This window comes from Leptonotus elevatus, chromosome 7 (genome assembly GCF_054856555.1).
Source record: "Leptonotus elevatus isolate MCC_2025b chromosome 7, RoL_Lele_1.0, whole genome shotgun sequence".
NCBI classification, from domain to species: Eukaryota; Metazoa; Chordata; class Actinopteri; order Syngnathiformes; family Syngnathidae; genus Leptonotus; species Leptonotus elevatus.
This window is the reverse complement of record NC_141245.1, coordinates 17,848,272-17,867,936: the sequence shown is the minus strand read 5'-3', so window position 1 is coordinate 17,867,936 and position 19,665 is coordinate 17,848,272. Positions and strand designations below refer to the sequence as shown.

General features: G+C 41.2%; 1 protein-coding gene across 6 annotated transcripts; it reads left to right on the top strand.

Moving 5' to 3' along the window:
* The first annotated feature begins 1,543 nt into the window (after positions 1 to 1,543).
* On the top strand, positions 1,544 to 18,318 carry capn12 (calpain 12). 6 transcript variants are annotated; one of them, XM_086080973.1, is made up of 25 exons: positions 1,544 to 1,621; positions 2,598 to 2,787; positions 5,234 to 5,324; positions 6,396 to 6,627; positions 7,401 to 7,470; positions 7,784 to 7,902; positions 9,469 to 9,602; positions 9,694 to 9,865; positions 10,462 to 10,546; positions 10,877 to 10,961; positions 11,062 to 11,139; positions 11,215 to 11,378; positions 11,738 to 11,988; positions 12,080 to 12,091; positions 12,154 to 12,233; positions 12,444 to 12,566; positions 12,996 to 13,032; positions 13,107 to 13,178; positions 13,347 to 13,392; positions 13,716 to 13,777; positions 14,305 to 14,373; positions 15,541 to 15,619; positions 15,717 to 15,833; positions 16,107 to 16,159; positions 16,243 to 18,318. In XM_086080973.1, exons 4-25 carry the CDS (start codon positions 6,430 to 6,432, stop codon positions 16,267 to 16,269), a joined length of 2,133 nt encoding a protein of 710 aa, XP_085937099.1. In that variant the 5' UTR covers positions 1,544 to 1,621; positions 2,598 to 2,787; positions 5,234 to 5,324; positions 6,396 to 6,429; the 3' UTR covers positions 16,270 to 18,318. The 6 variants fall into 6 exon arrangements, with proteins under 6 accessions (XP_085937099.1, XP_085937096.1, XP_085937097.1 ...); XM_086080970.1 differs by having other exon boundaries at positions 6,217 to 6,627; XM_086080971.1 differs by having other exon boundaries at positions 1,545 to 1,621; positions 2,598 to 2,656.
* Positions 18,319 to 19,665: the final 1,347 nt, after the last annotated feature.

The window sequence follows — 19,665 nt, the reverse complement described above, 5'->3', positions numbered from 1 at the left end:
GGACTTGAAACAGAGCTTTTGAAAGTATTTTTAAGCGCCTCTTCTCGCCGTGGTGTTTTCTCAGTCAGCGCGGGCTGTTTTCCTCTGAGGAACCCAGTCAGCGCTGACTTATTAATTTTTAATGTAATGTTTTGGGTTAGGGACCCTCGCTCCTTGTTTACATCCTTGTGATGTTCCCGACTTTGTGTCGAGATCTTGTCACGCATTTTTTAGTGGCCTGCGTGTGTGTGTGTTTGTGTTTGTTTGGTGTCTGTCCTCCTGCAGGTCGCGGGATGCCTGCTGATGATGGGACACGGCCGGCTAAGGATTCTCAGGATACCAAATTGGGGAGGGGGTGCGGGGTGGGTGCCAGGGCAGTTTGGTTATTGTTTGCGGGCATGTTGGGAGGCAAGTGCAGGGTGAATGGGGAGTGTCAAGGGGTTGGGATAATTGCTGACTCTATTTTAAGGACATAAAAACCTCTGCACCAGCATCTCGGGCCGAATCCCACCCCACCCCTCCCTCTAATGAAAATGAAGTTCTATGATCCCTCTAGCTCATTAACAGCAGGTCTTTTAATGAGCTTTCAACAAGGTGGGGGCTGGGTATATGAGGACGAGCAGGGTTGGAGTGTGTGTGTGGGGGGGGTTATTGCACCAGATGCACATACGCCCACTCGTACCAATTACCATTGTGTTATGAAGAATAAAGTGGAAACGAAGACAAAAGCCTCAGACTTGGATGAGTCAGTTTTTCCGTTTTCGCTCCACAGAGACAGAAAATGAGGAGGGAAGGAGTGGCGACGTCCAGGTGACAGGTAACATCCCTCTGGTAAACTCTGCCCACCCCGTCCCCGAGGCGCCACCATTTGGCGCTCGTGCGGGCCCAATTATGTAAGGTAAGGCGATACGGGTAAAAACCTGCGGCCTGACAGCGCGTGGATATTTTTACCAGCACATCCCCGACTGCCCTTTGTCTTCCTTCAAAGCACACCTCTATGGTGTCGCCGGCCAATCACGAGGCGAGGACACGCCATAGGCCAATAGGACAGCAAGGTTCTCGGCACTTGAGTCAGGTGTGTTTTCTGACCAGTTGGCCGATATCAACTCAAGTAAGTGGACTTTGACTTCTTTTAGCTACACACACATGAACACACACACAAACACACACCTACAACCATAAACAACTAAGATGGATGTTACAGTACATTCATGTCAATGAGGGAGGTCAATATGCACACGTTAAACACACACATGATTAAAGTGTTAAAGTGAGCTGCATTCCAAATTCAAACGATTTATACAAAGATTTTTCTAAAGTTCTCTTACTTTTACAAGTTTTCCACAATGTATTTTTCATCTTTTGTGGGTGAGGCTTTTTTTGTTTGTTAATTAAGGTTAAAAATATTTCATTGTCATTAAAAAAAAGAGTTTACTAATTGTTTGGATGGATAATTAGTTATTATGCAGTTACTAATTTTATTTAATTAATTTAGTTTAAGGTTGAGTATTATTGCTAAATGTACTTCTGGTTTCCACCAACGTACTTCCTGTTTGTGAGCGACACGTCCGCCATCACGGAGCTACAGTATACGGAAATGCGATCCGTTGCCATCCACGTTGAAATATTAAGCAGGAATGCTGTAAGTTTCTTTTTATTATACTTTATGCATATGGGTGTGACTATTAATGATTATTTTCGTCAAAATGTTGTTATGAATAATTCGATGCACTTTTGTTTGCAATGGCGCGACAGTGTATGTGGCGATTTAATTACGTTATGGACCCAAATAAAAATCCGCGATTAAGTGAACCGCAAAGTAGCGAGGGACCACTGTATGCAGTATCCTAACATCTCTTAATACAAATTAGCTGTGTTGCGTAATGCAAAATAAAAATAACAAATTAATACAGTGTAGACAAATGAAAGTAGCAAACAAAATGGGACCTTGAGGCGAGCCTTGGGGTACGCCACAATTCGTAGTTCCAGCTGCAAATCCCAGATAGCAAAGATATGTGAAAAATGGTCATAAAGAAGTACTGTCTTTCAGTCACAATGCGGTATTCAAAGGCGCCATCAAGTACACTAACCTGTTAAACACTGAAAAGTGAAGTGATCCCAGCAGCCTCATGGCAAGTCACGGTCATTATACGCGCACATACACACACACTTTTCTGGCATGAGTGGTGTGCTCCGTAATTCCGATTAAATTTAAGATGATTAGCGGTAAAACTTGCACAACAAAGGGAACGCGCGAGCTGTATGTTTACTTTCCTGCGGGCCTGGCCCGTGGCCATAAGAGGCTCTCACTTATGCATGAGGAGATTGTGCTTTATCATAGAAAAAGCCAATTAACTGAGAGTTTTAATTACTTTTTTCTCGCACTGTGTGGAGCCTCCAATCATCTCTGCAGGCCCCTTGTCCTGTTTACCCTCCCTGACGTGGCGCACATTAAAGTTAAGAGCGACGGTGGCGGCTTTCTGGGTGATATCATCAGCGCAAGAGAGAGGATGCGTTGGGGAGCCATCGGACCGACCGCTGGAATCCCTCGCAGCTCTTTATGTTGTCCCTGTTGCACCCCCGCCTCCTAACCCCCCCCCCCCCTTCTGTGACCGCAGGGTGAAACCTGAACGCTGGAATTACACCCGCTTGCCCTTACCTTCCCAGTGAGAGTGAGGTGAGAAGCGACACGGGCAGTCATTCATCAATGCCGAGTCCTTCTTTTGGGCATTTGACACAAGCCGGGGAGGTTGTTATGGCGGGGTTAAATATCACCAAGATGGGAGTTTGGCCTGCTACGAGTTAGAGGTGAGATTTGAAGCCAAAAGGAAGTGCTTATTTACAGTCTCGGGCAATATAGGAAGTATAGTTTTGGTTGTTTTCAAAAATCCAACTGTACAGTTCCGAAGAAGTAAAGAATGTCAGAAAGGCCACAAAAAAAATTTCTTAACTTATGGGCAAGTGCTAAGAACTGCTAAGAAATATACTAATTTTATTTTACCATGTTTAAAAATAAAAATAAAAATAAAATACAAGCAATAAAATGAAGCACTAAATTAATCTGTATCAGAATAAACAATATCAGATTAAAGGCAAATGAACCATAAATTAATATGAAAGCCAATTTATTTAGCTAATTTAATTAAAATTAATAACTTATTTAAATTGTCGTCTTTTAAGCATTTACCACGCTACTACTATATCAATAAAAAAACAAAACTATACATACATATAATGTATAGACAGCCTACTGACACTTTTTTTTCATTTGATGTGATCCTCAGAGTAGTAAATAAAACACATGCACACATAATAACGTTCAATGCTAAAATAAAAAAAGAAGGGAGACATTGTCATAAATGTTTGCATTCATATTTGGGGGTTTCCTGATTTTTGGTCCCAGTACTGCAACATGTCCCCGCGACATGACTTTGTAAACACATTTATGCCCCATAGATCGATGAACACAAAAACATGCACACTAATTGGCATGAGTGCTTAAAAACTTAGGGTACCTTCAGAGCAGCGCCGACAAATTTTTTTTGGGGTCCCTACACAGCAAGAGGTTTCAGTGGTGCGACTTTGTGAACATATCTGTCCCCCTAGGGTGAAGAACACCAGAATACATGTACAACATACACACATAATGGGACTTTGTTCTCTCTCAGAATGATGAATACATTACTCGCTATTCTAAATTTTTTCTTTTTATTTGTCCTGCAAATATCATGAGGAGGTCCAGACAAACAACGTCACCTCGACAAAAGTGAGTTCATGCCCTTCCGAGACGAGAAGAATAATGCCAGAAAACTGGATCTGAACATACACCCCCCCCCCAGCAGGCCAGCCCCTTCCCCCTTTAAGCATGCACATACACACACATCAACGTTCAAACACACATGCATGTAGGGGTCAGAGGTTCGTCTCAGATGGCGTGCGCTGTAAGGTCATAGGTGGTCGCGGATCCTGTGACAGGAGAGCAAATTTTTCATGCGTTGGTTGGCCCGCAGGCCTGAAGGAAGCTCACTTCAACTATGAACGCTTGATGTCATGTTCACGAAACAGTAGAGCTGCCAAAAATTAATCGACAAGTAATCCATTTTCAAATTAATTGAAAACTGTTTTAATAATCAAGTAATTGTTTGGAGCCATTTTTTTTATTTAAGATTGTCCAAATTTGGTTGGGTTTGTTGCTCGCGCCATCCCCCCCCATACTCGCAATGCATCGTCTATATCAACTGTTTGAGTGACCATCGATGTTCACCACTTTTCAAAGTGCATTGTGGATAATTTTGAGTGCACTACATTATTTTCTTTTGGACACCACTATAAAATGGTGTGACCCACTAGCAGTACACTATATAGGGAGTAGACCAGAACTGGTGTCTTGGGAAAGAAAAAATAACATGTTCTTCTTGGAATGGAATTGGTTAGCAGGCGCAAGTTTTATGACACGCCTCATATTTTAACATGCAAAAAAAGAATTTTGCATTATATTCAAGGCATTCCTTCTCAGAGTGACCGAGGCTAATTAGCATCCACTGAAGCGCCTGAGCCGATACGTGTGTGAGTGATGCGGCATAAAACGGGCCCGGACAAAGCCGGTTAAACAGCGGGAAGAGCGAGCGGGGCCCGAAGGTTCCTGGTGTCGGGGTCGTGGGATCAGAGCGGGTCACGGAGGTGTGGGAGTGTCTGCTCAGCCCTCTGACCTTTGTCACTGAAGGCTTCCTATAATCGGGGGCCTCAAAGAGCATATGGGCACAATGGCGAGCCCATGAATGGATTTAAATGGTGACCATTAGGCGGATCCGTGTCGCTATTCTTCTTGTTTGTTTAGTCCCGGTCAGTCTCACGTTTGCAGTGTAATCAGGCGTGTGATGGAGAGGCAGCACCACGGGGCAACGGGCTCTTGGAGATGGATATCCACCTCAGCATCGTGAATGGCACCGATGTAAGGGGGAGGAGGGCAAAGGGGACGATAATTGGACGTCCACTTCAAATTGGATGAAGAGTAAAGTTCACAAGTGCTCTATAGAGAGCTATTTGGACCGACCCACCGCGACAAAAAACGAGTGATGACATCGTCTGGCAACAAGACGTTGAGTTTTACTAAGTTGGGATCAATTAAGCTCAAGCGGTTTGTTACTTTTATTTACTTCCTATTTTCACCCCAACTGAAAAGTAATGAAAAGCAATACCAGTAACAATATCTTTGTGCCGCAAGTGTTGTTTGTTTATTTGTGTTTGGAATCAGGTCACAACATTGGGAACACTAGCACCTGCTGTCCAATGAGTTCGCAATACAGTACAAGAGATGTAGCAAAAATCCGGATCTAGATCATCAGGTAATTTTTTTTGTATTGTATAATCTAATTTTATAGTCCTAATATTTTACTCTGTGGTATTTTATTTAAATACATTATATCTTCCATTTATATAAAAAAATATAAATAATAAAAGTGATAAATAACATTCTATTTTATACATTTTTTTAAAATCAATTAATTTGGATTCACCTTGTAATTTCATTAATATTTTCAGCTATTTTTCTGTAAAATTAATATACATTTATATTGTTTTAAAATATATATTTTACTTTTTTATTTAAATTGTTTTACATTGTAATTTATTTTATGATACACATTTTCCCACAAAGGAGACAATTAAGATTTATAAGTCGTATATGACTGAAATGTGTCATCCAGTATATCTCATTATACATTTTTTCAAGAATTTATTTTATATTATGCTAGTTTTTTGTCCATACAGGGAAATGTAATGCAACACATTGTTTTTAATCTCTGTAAGGTCAGAAATTGTATTATTGTTATTATTGTTATAACATAATAAGAGCTAGCTGTTTTTAAACCATAGTGTGTGGTTGTGGTTTATTCAAGGTTTGATATTGTTTATGTATTGTTCCCATTCATCCATATGTCTCATAACCTCCATCATTGACAAGCTCAGACCAGTCGGCATGCTTCATGTGAAGCATGCGTAGCTGGATAACACTACCATCTAGTGGCGAGTACAGGAAAGTGACAGCCTGGCTTCCTAACCTCAAAATACAATTGCCAAAAGAAAATACTGAATATTGTAAATGTTACATAAATTGTGAATACATTTCGGAGAGTAAATAAAACAAACTAATCAAAAAGAAAGTTAGTTGGTTAAAGTCCTCAAAAGCCTTGCCCTGACATTTGTTTCTGTCTGGTGACAACAATGATACATGATCAGAACCAAAGAGGCTCCTGGCGAAGTGTCATTACCAACTCGAGCTCTCGACCGCCCCCCAGCAATCCGCATACCTTCCCAGGCTGGGGCAACACCGAGGAGGCGCTGACACTGCATGCGGTTACTGAAGCTTCCTCTCTTTCTTTTCTTTCCGGGTGTGTGCTCTGTGTTTATGAAAACAGCTGATCTGAGCGTTTGCACACTTAACTGACAAGCATGGACAGCATGAAGGCGCCTTTGGGCTCTTTCGGGAACCCGATCAAGTTTAAGGATCAGGACTTTAACAGTCTTTTGGAAAAGTGTGTCAAGTCCGGCGAGATGTTCTCGGATCGGAGTTTTCCAGCCGAGCAGAAGTCCATCGGCATGCCAGAGGAGGACGACCCCGGAAAGGCCATCAAGTGGAAGAGACCCAAGGTAGACCAGACACATTTTAACCACTTCATATTCCAGCGCTTCCAATGTCAGTAAGCGGCTTGCATTGATAGATAAATGATTCTCAAAGTGTGGTATGCAGCCTGTTTCTAGTGGTATGTGAATTCAATGCAATTAAAATACATGATCAAATATTTCAGATTGAAACTTGCAGCTATGCATACAGTCTGTTTAACTTTTTCTTTCTTTTTTTCTTTTTTATCAAGTGCACTACATTTTTTACTTGTCAAGCAAGTACAGTATATTTTTAAGGTAAAGTTCGATTGTATTTAACTTTCAAGAATTTAATCTTACGAGCCATTTGTTTTTTAACATTTAAGTACAAATTTTATTTGACCTGATTTTTCTTTTCAGCTATTTAAGTGCAGTGTTGGTGTTCAAACAATACTAAATATACTGTACTTTTTAAGAGTTAGGATTATTATTATTTTTTAAAATATTTATTTATTATATTATGAATTAATTATTTTTATTATATTTGTCATGATGGTAGTTGGGAAGCTAAGGTTTTTTTTTTAATGTGGCGCTTGTAAAACGTCGAGATCCACTGAGAAAGCATGATGACAAATGACATAAAAAAATGTAAAATTTGTATTATTATTTTTCTTAAAGGTGGAGTTTGCAGTTTAAAAAACAACACTTTTTGGCCTGACGTGTCAATCAAAAATTTGCATTTTTGCCTTGGTAGAGGTCGAATTAATTCTTCCATGCAGCTGTCCCTAAGTGTCCTGTCTTTCCTGTCCCCCCCCCTTAAGAATATCAGCGAGAATGCTGTGTTTGTGGAGGGTACCATCGGCACCACTGACATCTGCCAAGGTCAGCTAGGTGAGTATGTAAGGAATGTGAAAAAAAAACATCTGCAACATGAATCTTGGCGTAAGGGACTCTGCACTCCCTCTTTGTTTGTGTTGTTTTTACACCACGCCACCAAAAACTATAACGTAGGCCGAAAAACAACATGGAACAGATGTTTTCTCTCGGTGTGGAATGTGACTTTATGAAATATTTTTGTGTTTATAGCCAGGGATTGGCAATAACAGGAATTTAATTTTATTGTATTGTTTATTTTATTGTTTCAAACTATTTCCTGCTGCCTTACAGCAACATGGCTGGTTGATCCACTGGCTTGTGTCCCCAGGTAACTGCTGGCTATTGGCATCGCTGTCATGTCTCACCATGCACCCCAAACTCTTTGTCAAGGTGGTGCCGCCCAACCAAAGCCTGTCCAAGTCTTATGCTGGCATCTTCTATTTCAGGGTGAGTAATGCAGTAAGCGGAGAGACCACAGAGCGTCCTCTGACGTCGTCCATCGTGCCGCTAATGAGGGAAAGCTCATTACAAGCCTCCTTGACGTGAGGCCAGCTGAGACTTCCATCTTGTTTGGAGCTTGCCAACGCTAACTTACTCACGCAAACATAAGCACAAATATTTCCTCTGCGACTTGCTGTGGTCTCATCTGTATCCGGTTTTAGTCATCAAACAATTGGCATACTTTTGTCACTTTTTGCGCTCATGGAACCCAACAACCTACCAAACTATCTTTTTATCTAATACCCTCCTTCCTTCCATGCCAAACTACCTACCTTTCTTATCTTCATTCCTACCCACCAACTTACTGACTTGCTTTTATTCACCAAGCTACTTCAGCTTGGGAGACAGCCGATCTATTCCCTGAGCCACGCAACTCCTGCTGTGTGTTAGTCTGTCGCTCGTCTCAGCTGGAAGCTTCCTAACTACAAGCGACTATAAACATCGTTTTTGGTCCCCTCTTGGAGATAAGCAAACAGTAGGAGGGGCATAATTCAAGTGGTAGAGTGATAGCCTCCCAAGCTGAAGGTCATAAGTTTGTTCCTCAACCCTTGAGTGACTTTTCTTTTGTTTTGTTTTTTTCAATTCTTTATTTTACTCTCTTCCAAATGTAAATATTGACCTACTCTAAATAGAGTCAGATTTACTCTACAGAATTTGCTGTGTACTTACTTACATTATTTAATTATACAATTCAACAGAATCAGTAAATAAAATACTATCAAATACACAATCATTTAATTCTTTAATTCAAAACACAGTATTAATATATTACAGTTGCATATTGGTTACAGCTGAAGATTACATACAGTATAACTCCTTCACATGCTTATGATATATCGACACGACAGATATCAAAAGTATTACTTGGGCTTAAAAAAAAAACATGCATCCAATGAGCAGGAGCTTGTGTGATGGCAATGCTCAACGTCGAGGCACATTCACACTCTTATCAAAGATTGTTGAAGAATTTAGCTGTATTAGCTGTTCGGTGTGTTTTTCCCTGGGGGAGGGCAGAGGCCGTTCGGCGCCTCCTAACGAGAATGCGACATGACTTAACTTGCAGGACGGAGGGACTGTAAACTCCTTTTGCCCTGTCATGGTGATTTGAGAGCAGTCCGGGCATGCAGGTAGTGAATACACTCTGACATGTATACACACACCCACACACCCACTCACGCACACGCACACACAGATACATACAGCTGCAGGCCTGTCAAGAACACACCCTGCGTCACAACCACTTAAAGCCTTTGAAAGGGCTGTATTTAAAAAAGGACAAGAGAACTGTACGCTTTATCACTTAACTCATTTAACAGCCCATCTTTCACTGTCAGTCTTGCGCAATTTGACATTATATCGAGACTAAATATAGATGTTGATAAGTGGTTAAACGCTTGTCTCCGGAGTGTCTTGGTTTCTATTTGGTCACAGGTTTTGATGTCTTTTCACTCCACTTCCTGCGTGATTCATCAAAATGCTGGTTGTTGTCTGCCCCCCCCGTGTCCCGTGTAGTTCTGGCAGTATGGTGAGTGGGTGGAGGTGGTTGTGGATGACAGGCTGCCAGTGCGAGAGGGCCGTCTGCTCTTCAGCTACTCTCACACCCGCAACGAGTACTGGAGCGCCCTGGTGGAGAAGGCCTACGCCAAGTCAGTGCCGCCGCTTCCGAGCATATGCCCGCGTTGTCGCGTCTGACACGACCCCCGGCCCTTTTACCGTTCGCTTCTCGCACGCTCGCAGGTTAATGGGATCGTACGGAAGCCTGAGGGGCGGCAACATTTCGGAAGGGATGGAGGATTTCACGGGGGGCATCGCGTACTCGCTGCCCGCCTCCTCGCACACGCCTCGCGTCTTCTGGAGGTTACTGACTTCCGCTCTCACCCGAGGCAGCCTGCTCAGCTGCTTTATTGAGGTACTTAAGAGATGTCGTGACATGCAAGTTTACAAAAGTGAGTACACCCCTCACAGTTCTGCAGATATTTAATTATCTTTACATGGGACAACACTGAAGAAATGACACGTTGACATAAGTAGTCAGTATACAGCTTATATAACAGTGTACATTTTTTTGTTCCCTCAAAATACCTACCTTTTTTACCCTAACCTCTTTATTTGGGGTCATTTTCATATGGCCCAGTTTCTGGATGGAGCGGGTCATGCGCTGCTTCAGTATGTCACAGTATATGTTTTCATTCATGGTTCTAAAAAGATGAGTCACATGACACTGGGAAGGAAAATGACTAACTGTGCTCAATTTTGACATTTTCAAAAAGGGGTGTGCTCACTTTTGTTGCCAGGAATTTAGCTATTAATGGTTGTATATTGAGTTATGTTGATGGAACAATAAATTTACATTGTATATATAAGCTGCACACTGACTACTTTTTCATTGTGTCAAAGTTTTTCCATCAAAAGATATAATAAATATCTGAAGAAATATAAGGGGTGTACTCACTTTTGTGAGATACTGAACATCCATGACAGGCAGGAGATTTTTCTTCTCTGCAGGCCAACAACTACAAGGAGGTTAGTAAAGTGAATGCGGACGGGCTGATAATGGGCCACGCCTACGCCATCACCGACACTGACCAGGAAAGTATTCCAAGTTCTCAACTTGACCTCTAATGTTAACGTCTCATGTCATCTCATCATTTTACAATCTCATTGCATTTTAACTCATAATCCGATTGATCTCATTTAATAATCTGGTTATTTTGTCATCTCGTCTTGTTATATTTTCATCTGATAATCAAATGTATCTCAATTCATAAACTCATTTTATTTCAATGTCATATCTGGTGATTTTTATAATATGACATCTCAATTTCATTTCAAAATGTTGTCCTTTTGAAATTCACCCCAAAAATATGATATCAGGCCAGCGTAGAAATCATCCTTGATGTTGATTTCACGTGTTTGTAGGTGAGGCATGAGGCGGATGAGATTTTGCTTCTGAGGCTGAGGAATCCATGGGGCTTCGTTGAGTATCGTGGACCCTGGAGTGACAGGTGAGGCTACACAGTGTGTGAACGTGTGTTTGTGTTGGGGCTTAAGCCACTGAACAATTAATCCAATTCAAATTGATATCCTCTACTTGTGCGGCTGCAGGAGCAAAGAATGGGATGACGTATCCAAAGAGGAGAAAGAGAGACTTGAAATGAAACGTAGGGAAGATGGAGAGTTCTGGTGAGCATGAGAAACTAAAAGAAACGGAGTCTAATACTCTATCTGCTTGCTAAATTATGATGTGACCCAAAACAGGATGAACGCCGATGATTTTTGCAAGAAGTTTGAGTTTGTGGAGCTCTGCAGTATCAATCCTGACAGCCTTGTGGAGGGGAAAACCTCTTCTAAATGGACCATCAATGAGCATGAAGGATTGTGGCTGAAAGGGAGCTCGGCGGGCGGAAGCCGAAAATACAACCGTATGTACTCTGTATCAAGTATGCAGCTCTGAGGGGAAAAAAAACAAAAACATTGAGAGAACAAAAAACACTGACAGATACAAGATTCACCTCATAATTCAGAACACTTGTGTCTCAAATCGCCTTTCTCCTTTGAAATTGATGGACATCCTGGTAGGCCATTTTTGGGAATCACTGCTCTAAACGCCGACATTTGTATTTTAAATTTAGTAGTTTATGTTGTGTTTAATTGTTCATTTTACTCAAAGATATACCTATACTGTAAACACAAAAGTAGATAATTTTGCAGTGGTCTTGTAGTTTTAGCTGAACCCATCACACTTTTTATTTGTCACTTTTTTATCACTTAATCCTCTTAGGCTCCTTTTGGAAGAACCCTCAGTTTCAGGTGGTTCTCACGGAGCAGGACCAGCCGGATGAGGAAGACGAGGAAGACGAAGAAGAAGACGGCGGCGATGAGGAGGAGGAGAGCGGCCCGAACGAGGGCAAGAAGACAGAGAAGCAGAAGATGAAAGGCAAGAAGTGCACAGTGCTGGTGGAAATCCTGCAGAAAGACCGCAGGCGCAAGGACAAAGTCCACTTCCTTCACATGGGCTTTCACATCTACAAGGTCCTCATTCGCATCCTTCTGAAAGAATTAGCCCACATTCCACTTTCACTTGTGGGACTTACACTTTTTTTGTTTTGTTTTTGTTTTTCAGGTTCCTCCCGAGGTTGGTGGGTCGAAGATTGAACAATTTCTTGTTGGTGTAATTTAATTTATCATTTTATACAGCTTCAGGGCATGTGTCTGGACCGCAACTTCTTCATGAAAAACCGTCCAGTTGGTCGGTCAGGGAAATATAGGGCTCAAAGGTAACACGTTGTCTAAGTCGGTTAAGGTTAAGTTACTGTATATGGTCCATTGGCTTTTGTTGTTAACCCCCCAAAAGCAATTTTTTTTAATATTCACTCTATATGTGTCAACTGTGAAAAAAGTGGAAATCTGAACATTTATTGAATTGCATTGAAATGATAATGCATACTGAAGGTTGCATATTTACCTCACCTGTCAATGTCCTGCAGGGCTGTGTGGAGGAAAATGCACCTGGACCCGGGTCACTACGTCCTTGTGGCTTCCACCTATCGGCCCAACCAGCCCGCAGAGTTCTTTGTGCGCATCTTCTCCAAGACTGCCAACAGTTTGGGGTGAGATAAAGCAAGCTGAAAGTTGGAAAATAAAAATGGCATCAAAAAATTGTGCTTTTTCAAAGATAATCATTATCACTTTCATCTGATATTATTTGTCAGAGAGGTATTAATTTAAGCAGACATACTAATGGATAAAGCTTTTTAATTGCTTGTACGTCAACGTCAATAGTTCGATCTGTGCCTGCCTGCCTCTGCAAATAACATATTTTTTTAATTAAAAGAAAGCTAGCAGCCTAGCATTATTATATTTGTAGAGACGGAATCATCTCATGATTGTGCAAATATTATGTACCATATAATGCTATGGCTTATTATTAGAGGGGGTGATACTATTAGCTCAGTTGCCTCAGTTCAACAATTATCCGGATGACTAAGAATCCATCCACACAAACATTATTGACTCTTATTTCATATATTACGTTTCAGAACTCAGGACTTCACATGCTCCTCGAGCTATCTCCCGGTGAGAACATCTGCTTCATATTAGTGATGCTTTGAGAAATGAGTGAAGCAAGATTAATAATTTCTGTCAAACAGGTGATGGCCAGTCCTGTCGCACCAGAGGATAAAATGAGAATTCTGAGGACTTTTGATGAAGAGGCTGGACCAGTAAGTAGTGATTGCATTATTTAAACAATGAGAGATGAGAGACCCAATTATTAGTATACAAATAATAACAACTACATTTTCCATTTAATGTCCCTTCAAAGCAGGCTATCTTATGTGTTCCCAAATGCCCCATTACGGCCTACTAATAACACTTTTTTTGTCACACAGGACGACAGGCTGAACTCTAAGGAGCTGATGAAGCTTTTCAACTCAGGTGACTTTTTAGTTATTGTTTTATGTCATATGTTTGTTACAGCTGTTGTGAAAGCGCTATATAAATAAAAATGAATTGAGGTTTTGCTGCCAGCCGGTCTACCCTCGGCCGCCACTAGGTGGAGACTTAGTCGCAGTGTGCTCAAGTCTGAGGAAGTCACAGAGGTCACCGGTCTAGACGGAAGCTCATCACTTCCTGTCCGATGGCGTAACTGAAGCTTATTTCAGAGTCGTAACTGTGGCCAGACTTGCCCTCATCCTCACCTCATCCCACACTGATGATTTTTCCACTTTCTTGTCTTTTTTTCACCCCCTCATTGTCAGTCCTGGACAAAGATTACCACCTGCCGCTGGAGACATGCAGGCAGCTCATTTTTGGAGAGGATGTATCCTTTTCACAGAGCAATGTCACTAAATCCTGCCTCATCCAAGTTGCAAATTACTTTCACAGTTACCGTTGTGGCCCTGGACGCCACCCGAGTGCCCTTCGTGGTGGCTGACATACATAACAGCAAACGTCCTTTGTACACTATTTATAGCCGCTTTGGTCACACAACTCAAGCAGTTCATGGCCAGGTGAGGACGCGCTTTCCCGCTGGCAACCGGCTATCTACTCTATAATGCAGGGAGTGGCTTCATACAGTGTCATTGTGCTCCACATTGTGTCATCCACCTGCATTTATCTCTTGGTGACCCCACATGACCCCATTATCATTACCAGCCATACATCATCAGCACTTCTTCTCATTACGGTGAGCTGGATGGAGCATGTGCCAGCTAACTTTGTACGCTGTGGGATGGTCGCCAACCAATCACAGTAGTAATACGAGCCACTTTCACTCATATTATCGTCATTTTTGCCCTTAATTGTCCTCCTTTCGCTTGTCGAGATATTCTTAACTGTGCTGATAAGACCAAAGGACGAGCCAGTCTGAACCGCCAGCAAACAGAAGCCTTGCTGTCTGATCTACGCCACTTGCAGGTAACGACTGCTCTGTGTGCGTGTGTGAGACCACTTTATTAATACTATCTGAATTGAATATAAAAAAATACTCAGATGACATTCCGATTAATTTGATTGGAACATATTGTTCCACTCCAGTCCTGCAGGTGGTGGGGATTCCACAGCAGGTGCCCTATTGCCACCAACAGCGTTTTGTATTTAAATTGTTTTTACTACACTGAAAATAATGGAGCTGGATTACAGTACTGCAGTGAATAGTAATCTGGATCTGAAACAAAATCCATCCATTTTCTTTAGTGCTTGTCCTTATTAGGGTTAAAGGTGAGCTCATTTCCAATGTGACAGTCGGTCAAAATATTACTAGCAATTATGCTATTAGGCTAACAATATGTCAACAACTGTGAATGTCGAGGCTAGTTAAAGTGAAAGTCAACCTTAAAGATTTATTAACAATAAAATGTTAAATGTGGCCAAACATGACATTCTGATTAATATTATATTTGTGGAATATGAGTTATGAAGCAAAATCCAGCTGTTTTTATCCATCTCGGGGCGGCTATTTTGCCACTTGCTGTCGACGGAAGATGACATCAATATTGCTCAGGGCTCAGGCAACGGCCAATCACAGCTCATCTGTTTTCTTAAGATGTGCTGTGATTGGTTGTTACCTGAGACCTTAGCAACTGTGATGTCATTTTCAGTCGACAGTAAGTGGCAAAATAGCCGCCCCCTGAGATGGATAAAAACGGCTGGATTTTGCTGCTCAACTCATATTCCACTAACACAATATCAAGCAGAACACCATATCTAGATTAGTGGGGCTGCATAGAACATATTGTAAAAAAAAAATGGGGGTTGACTTACCCATTAAAATGATCAATAAATAGAACTTTAGAAAGAAAACATGATTTTAGTGAGGGGGGGGGGTTAAATTGAAGTTGAGGCGTAATTTTATAACACCTGGAATTTTTTTCAGATGTTCTGATCGAAATGTTGACCATACGTACATCTGAATTCCTTTCATAGTTGATTAAGAAGATATATAGAGAGCGCCCAAACTCGTTTAATCCCAAAAAGGCCTGTTTTATTGCTTCCATTTTGGAAGTATCCAACTACGCCCGTTTTCTACTCTTTGACATGCAATAAATACAAAAAGCGTAATAAAGACCCTCTGTCTTCTTTTAGTCCATCTTTTTCCAATTTGATGAGGACTCTTCTGGCAGCATGAGTCCTTTTGAACTCAGCGCAGCTCTGCAAGCCGTGGGTATGCGTACGCTGACACATGTAACCACACACGCACGCACAGTTTGAGTTCTGCAGTACGTACCGCTGCACGTCTCGCTCTCTGCTCTGTGTGTCAGGGATGAAATGTGACGGCAAAGTAGTCCAGCTGCTGTATGAGCGCTTCGCATCCGGAGAGCTTCAGCTGCCCTTCCACGATTTTGTAGCCGGTGTCAGCCGCCTGCGCAAGCTTTTTGGTAACACACATTTTTTTTTAAACCAACAAGAATGTTTTTTTAATGGGGCAGAAATGTAATGAGCAGTTTGTGAAGAAATATCCTGCCCATATTGGAAAATTAAAACACTTGTGCGTAAATAATTAACAAATAAATGTGCTATAATGTATTGCATTCTTTTTTTTTTTTCAAGCTCAATAAGTTTTTCTATGAAACCTTTTAAGAGACTTTTCAAGAGGGTTGACGACTGCGTGTGTGTTCTAAGAAGTCATTTCCTGCCTTTTCTCTCCTCAGCGCTCTATGAATCAGAGAACAGCTGCGAGGTGAAAGACAGAGGCATCAATGCTGTGAGTATCAGTTGCGTGTATCTTACAACAAAGTCCACCTCCAGCGTGAGCTCACTCTCTGTGGGACTTTTTGTCCATCATAGTGGCTCATTCGCTTTCTGCTGGTGTGACGAGCGTCTCCGCGTGGACCCGGCAGAGCGTCACTGATTTGACACACCGACACTAACACACGCACGCATGCACTCACGCGTCTCTTTTTCCGACATTTTCTATGCCCTACACCTCCAGAAAACTTCCAATATGGTAAACCAACTAAAAATGACAGTGCATTTAAAAAGTCTACACACCCCTGTTCAAATGCCAGGTTTTTGTGAAAGAAAAAACAAATGATGACACGAAAATAAATTATTTAAAAACCTTTCCCCCCCATTGATGTAACTTTAAAAAAAAATGTTTTTACAGAGGAAGTAAAAATTAACAACTGAAAGCATGTGGTTGCACAAGTGTGCACACCCTCTTATAACTGGAGATTTGTCTGTGCCAATCTCAAATTGGATTTAGCCCAGTTAAAGTTCAGCTGTTCTAGTAGGCTTTTCCAGGTATTTTTTGCTTTCTAGAAGAAGCCTGAAGTTTTGTTTTTTTGCAACCTCACTGTAGATACATTGCTCTTACCATAATGAGCAGTATTGTGTTTGCACCAAATACACCTTTTGGAATTATAGTCAAAAAGTTTGTATTTAATTCTGGGTAATGCCACATTTGTGCCACATTTGACGGTCTTCACTGTGGAAACTGTCTCGTGCTGAAAGATGTGACTACAAAAATGTCAGGAAAGGCCTGCTAGAACATCTGAACTTTATTTGGGGTTCATCAGAGGCACTTTAAATGTAGCAGTTATATCCTGACTCCCATTGGAGAGGCGTTTGAGTGTGATTGGTTAACTTCAAACACAGCCACATCACCAATTATGAGAGGGTTTGCACACTTGTGTAACCACATTACCTCAGTTGTTTATTTCATTTGTTTACCACTAAATTGGGTTGTACAAGTTATAAATCACATTAGTGTTGAGAAAAGTTTTGAAATTACTTATCATGGTCTATTTTTTTTATTTGCACAAAAACCTGGCATTTGGACATGTAGACTTTACATCCACTAGCTGTCATCACACAGCTCGTAAACAAGCAGCAGCATGGCCTCAACAGTTTATTCATCATGCATAATGTCAAAAACTCACTGACTGGCACACACGCACACACACTGAGCACTGGTTGTCTCAGTGCGAATGTGAGGGTGACAGCTCAGCAGCGTTACACGCTATTCTTATCACACTGACGCCACGTACAGCGTCAACACACCCTCACTCCCTCATTACATCCTGTCACCGCCCCTCCCACCACCACCACCACCACCACCCTGTTCTCTCTAGTGTCTGAGTCGCCCAATTTGCATCCTCCTCCCTCTTTCACACTCAAATATTCTCGCTACACATTCTGCTATTAATACATCCTTTGCTGCTCTCACACCACCTTGTGTTCATTATGAGGTCAGTGCACGCCTCAGCTACATCCTGACGGAGGGATGAGGCGGAGAGGAAGTGAAAAATTCCAGATCTAATGTCCATTTTATACAGTGCAACCACTAAGATCTTATAAACAGAAAATGCGAGAAATAAGAAAAATGGACAACCAAAACTTAAAACATTCGTAACTGTCAAAAACAATAAAAGAGCATCTGAAATTTATAAACAAATGACATGTTTATGGTATTTTCAATGTTAGGCTAAATGTTGTTGTTTTTTTGTAGAGGAAACTTTTGTGATCATGATTTAATGCTGCAATCTATGACACTGTACTGCTCCTTCTGGTGTGCCCACCTTGGCCACCAGGTGGCAGTGCAATACAGGAAAAACTCATATGTCAAGGCAGCACAGTATAATGTACATATGCCTCTTTCAATTATTATCATAATGTCAGGAATCACCTTCAAGAACAGCAGAATTTATTTTGAGGTTAATTAGAGACATTTTATTATTTTTAAGGGGTGGCTTTGTTTTTATGTCTTTTACATTGTGTATTAAGTATAAAAGCGCAACCAGGGATGGGGGTTGTAAATTAGCAACTCTGTATGCTCAACATCCGCTGCTAGCTCTGCTTAGTGTCTATGTCTGATTGCATTGTCCCTGTTAAATAAACTAATAAAATGAAATGAAAATGAAATTTTAAATGGTGGTAGGTGCGCTGACTCCCATTAAACATGAGTTTATACGGGGTTGGTTAATTTGATAGCCGGAAGAGGGTATGGTATGCACACATAATCGTGATATTTTCCCTTATCTAAAACGGGGCATTTGAACAGGGGTGTGCAGACTTTTTATATCCACTGTAGCTCCCTCACGTCACACGAGAGTGTGAGAGGCCTTCCCTGTGTTGATTCTTCTCATCCCTCCACCTGCTCCCTTGCCCGCCTCCCTTTCCAAGCTGTCCCGTGGGACGCGATGATGCGTTGACAGTGAGATTGGCGTCTGTTCTTGGAGGTGCGGCTGGTATTTTTGTGCCACAGAGGCGGGGGCCGCCATCGCCGCCACAAGAATAGCACTTGTAGAGTTGTAGTGTATAGTGCGGGGGTGGCATCTAGGGAGCGCTGCTGATGGTTGTTGGAAAGTGCGAGAGCGAAGCCATTGTAAAGACAGGAGGTGGTTGGCGCTATTGCGTAAGTCGGCTTCTTGTCTGCAAATTTAGACCGAGCTTGCTCACGCACAAATTTGATGAGCAGCACGATTGCGCTCGTCACAGCTCGGGTATTTAAAGGTACCGCAGTGTGTTTGCATGGGTAGCATTTGCCATTCCCAATTTAGGTTTGAACTAAATATGGAGTACTGTATCACCTTAAATACAGATATTGAAATCAAGCTTTTTTACGAAAGTACATTTACTGTATTTCCTGCATGTCAATTGGATTTCATACTTGATAGGGCACTCAATTTCACCCATGACAGTTAATAACGTACATAATGGTTTTTCAAACTGCCGAAACATTTTCAAAAATTTCAATCACTATCATTATATTTGCCATTACAAGAAAATATTAGAGCCACACTGAAAAGGGGGAAAAAGGTAAAATTACAAGAAAATGTTATGAGGGTTATTCAGAGAAAATCATAAGAAAAAGATTTCAAGAGAAAACACCAAATTATGGGAAAAATATTACATTGGACCCCCGCATAATAGTGGATTTAAAAAAAACATTTTTATTAGTTTTTTCTTAGCAAGCGTATATTGGATATTTATCAGCGTATTTTGAAAATTTTTGGTTGTTTACATTTTTTATTAATTAATTACATTGTGTTCCATGGGGAGAAAATGCTGTTTTTATTTACCCAAATATATATATATATATTTTTTTTAAGGTCATTTTAGAGCTGTAATATACATAATATTCTTATGCGATTTGTTCCTGATTTAAATGCCTGCTTAATAGGTATTTAAAGGAGCTAGTTTTTTGTAGCAACTGTTATAATAGTTATATTACTGTACTCACTTTCAAGACAACACACTTATTCTTAT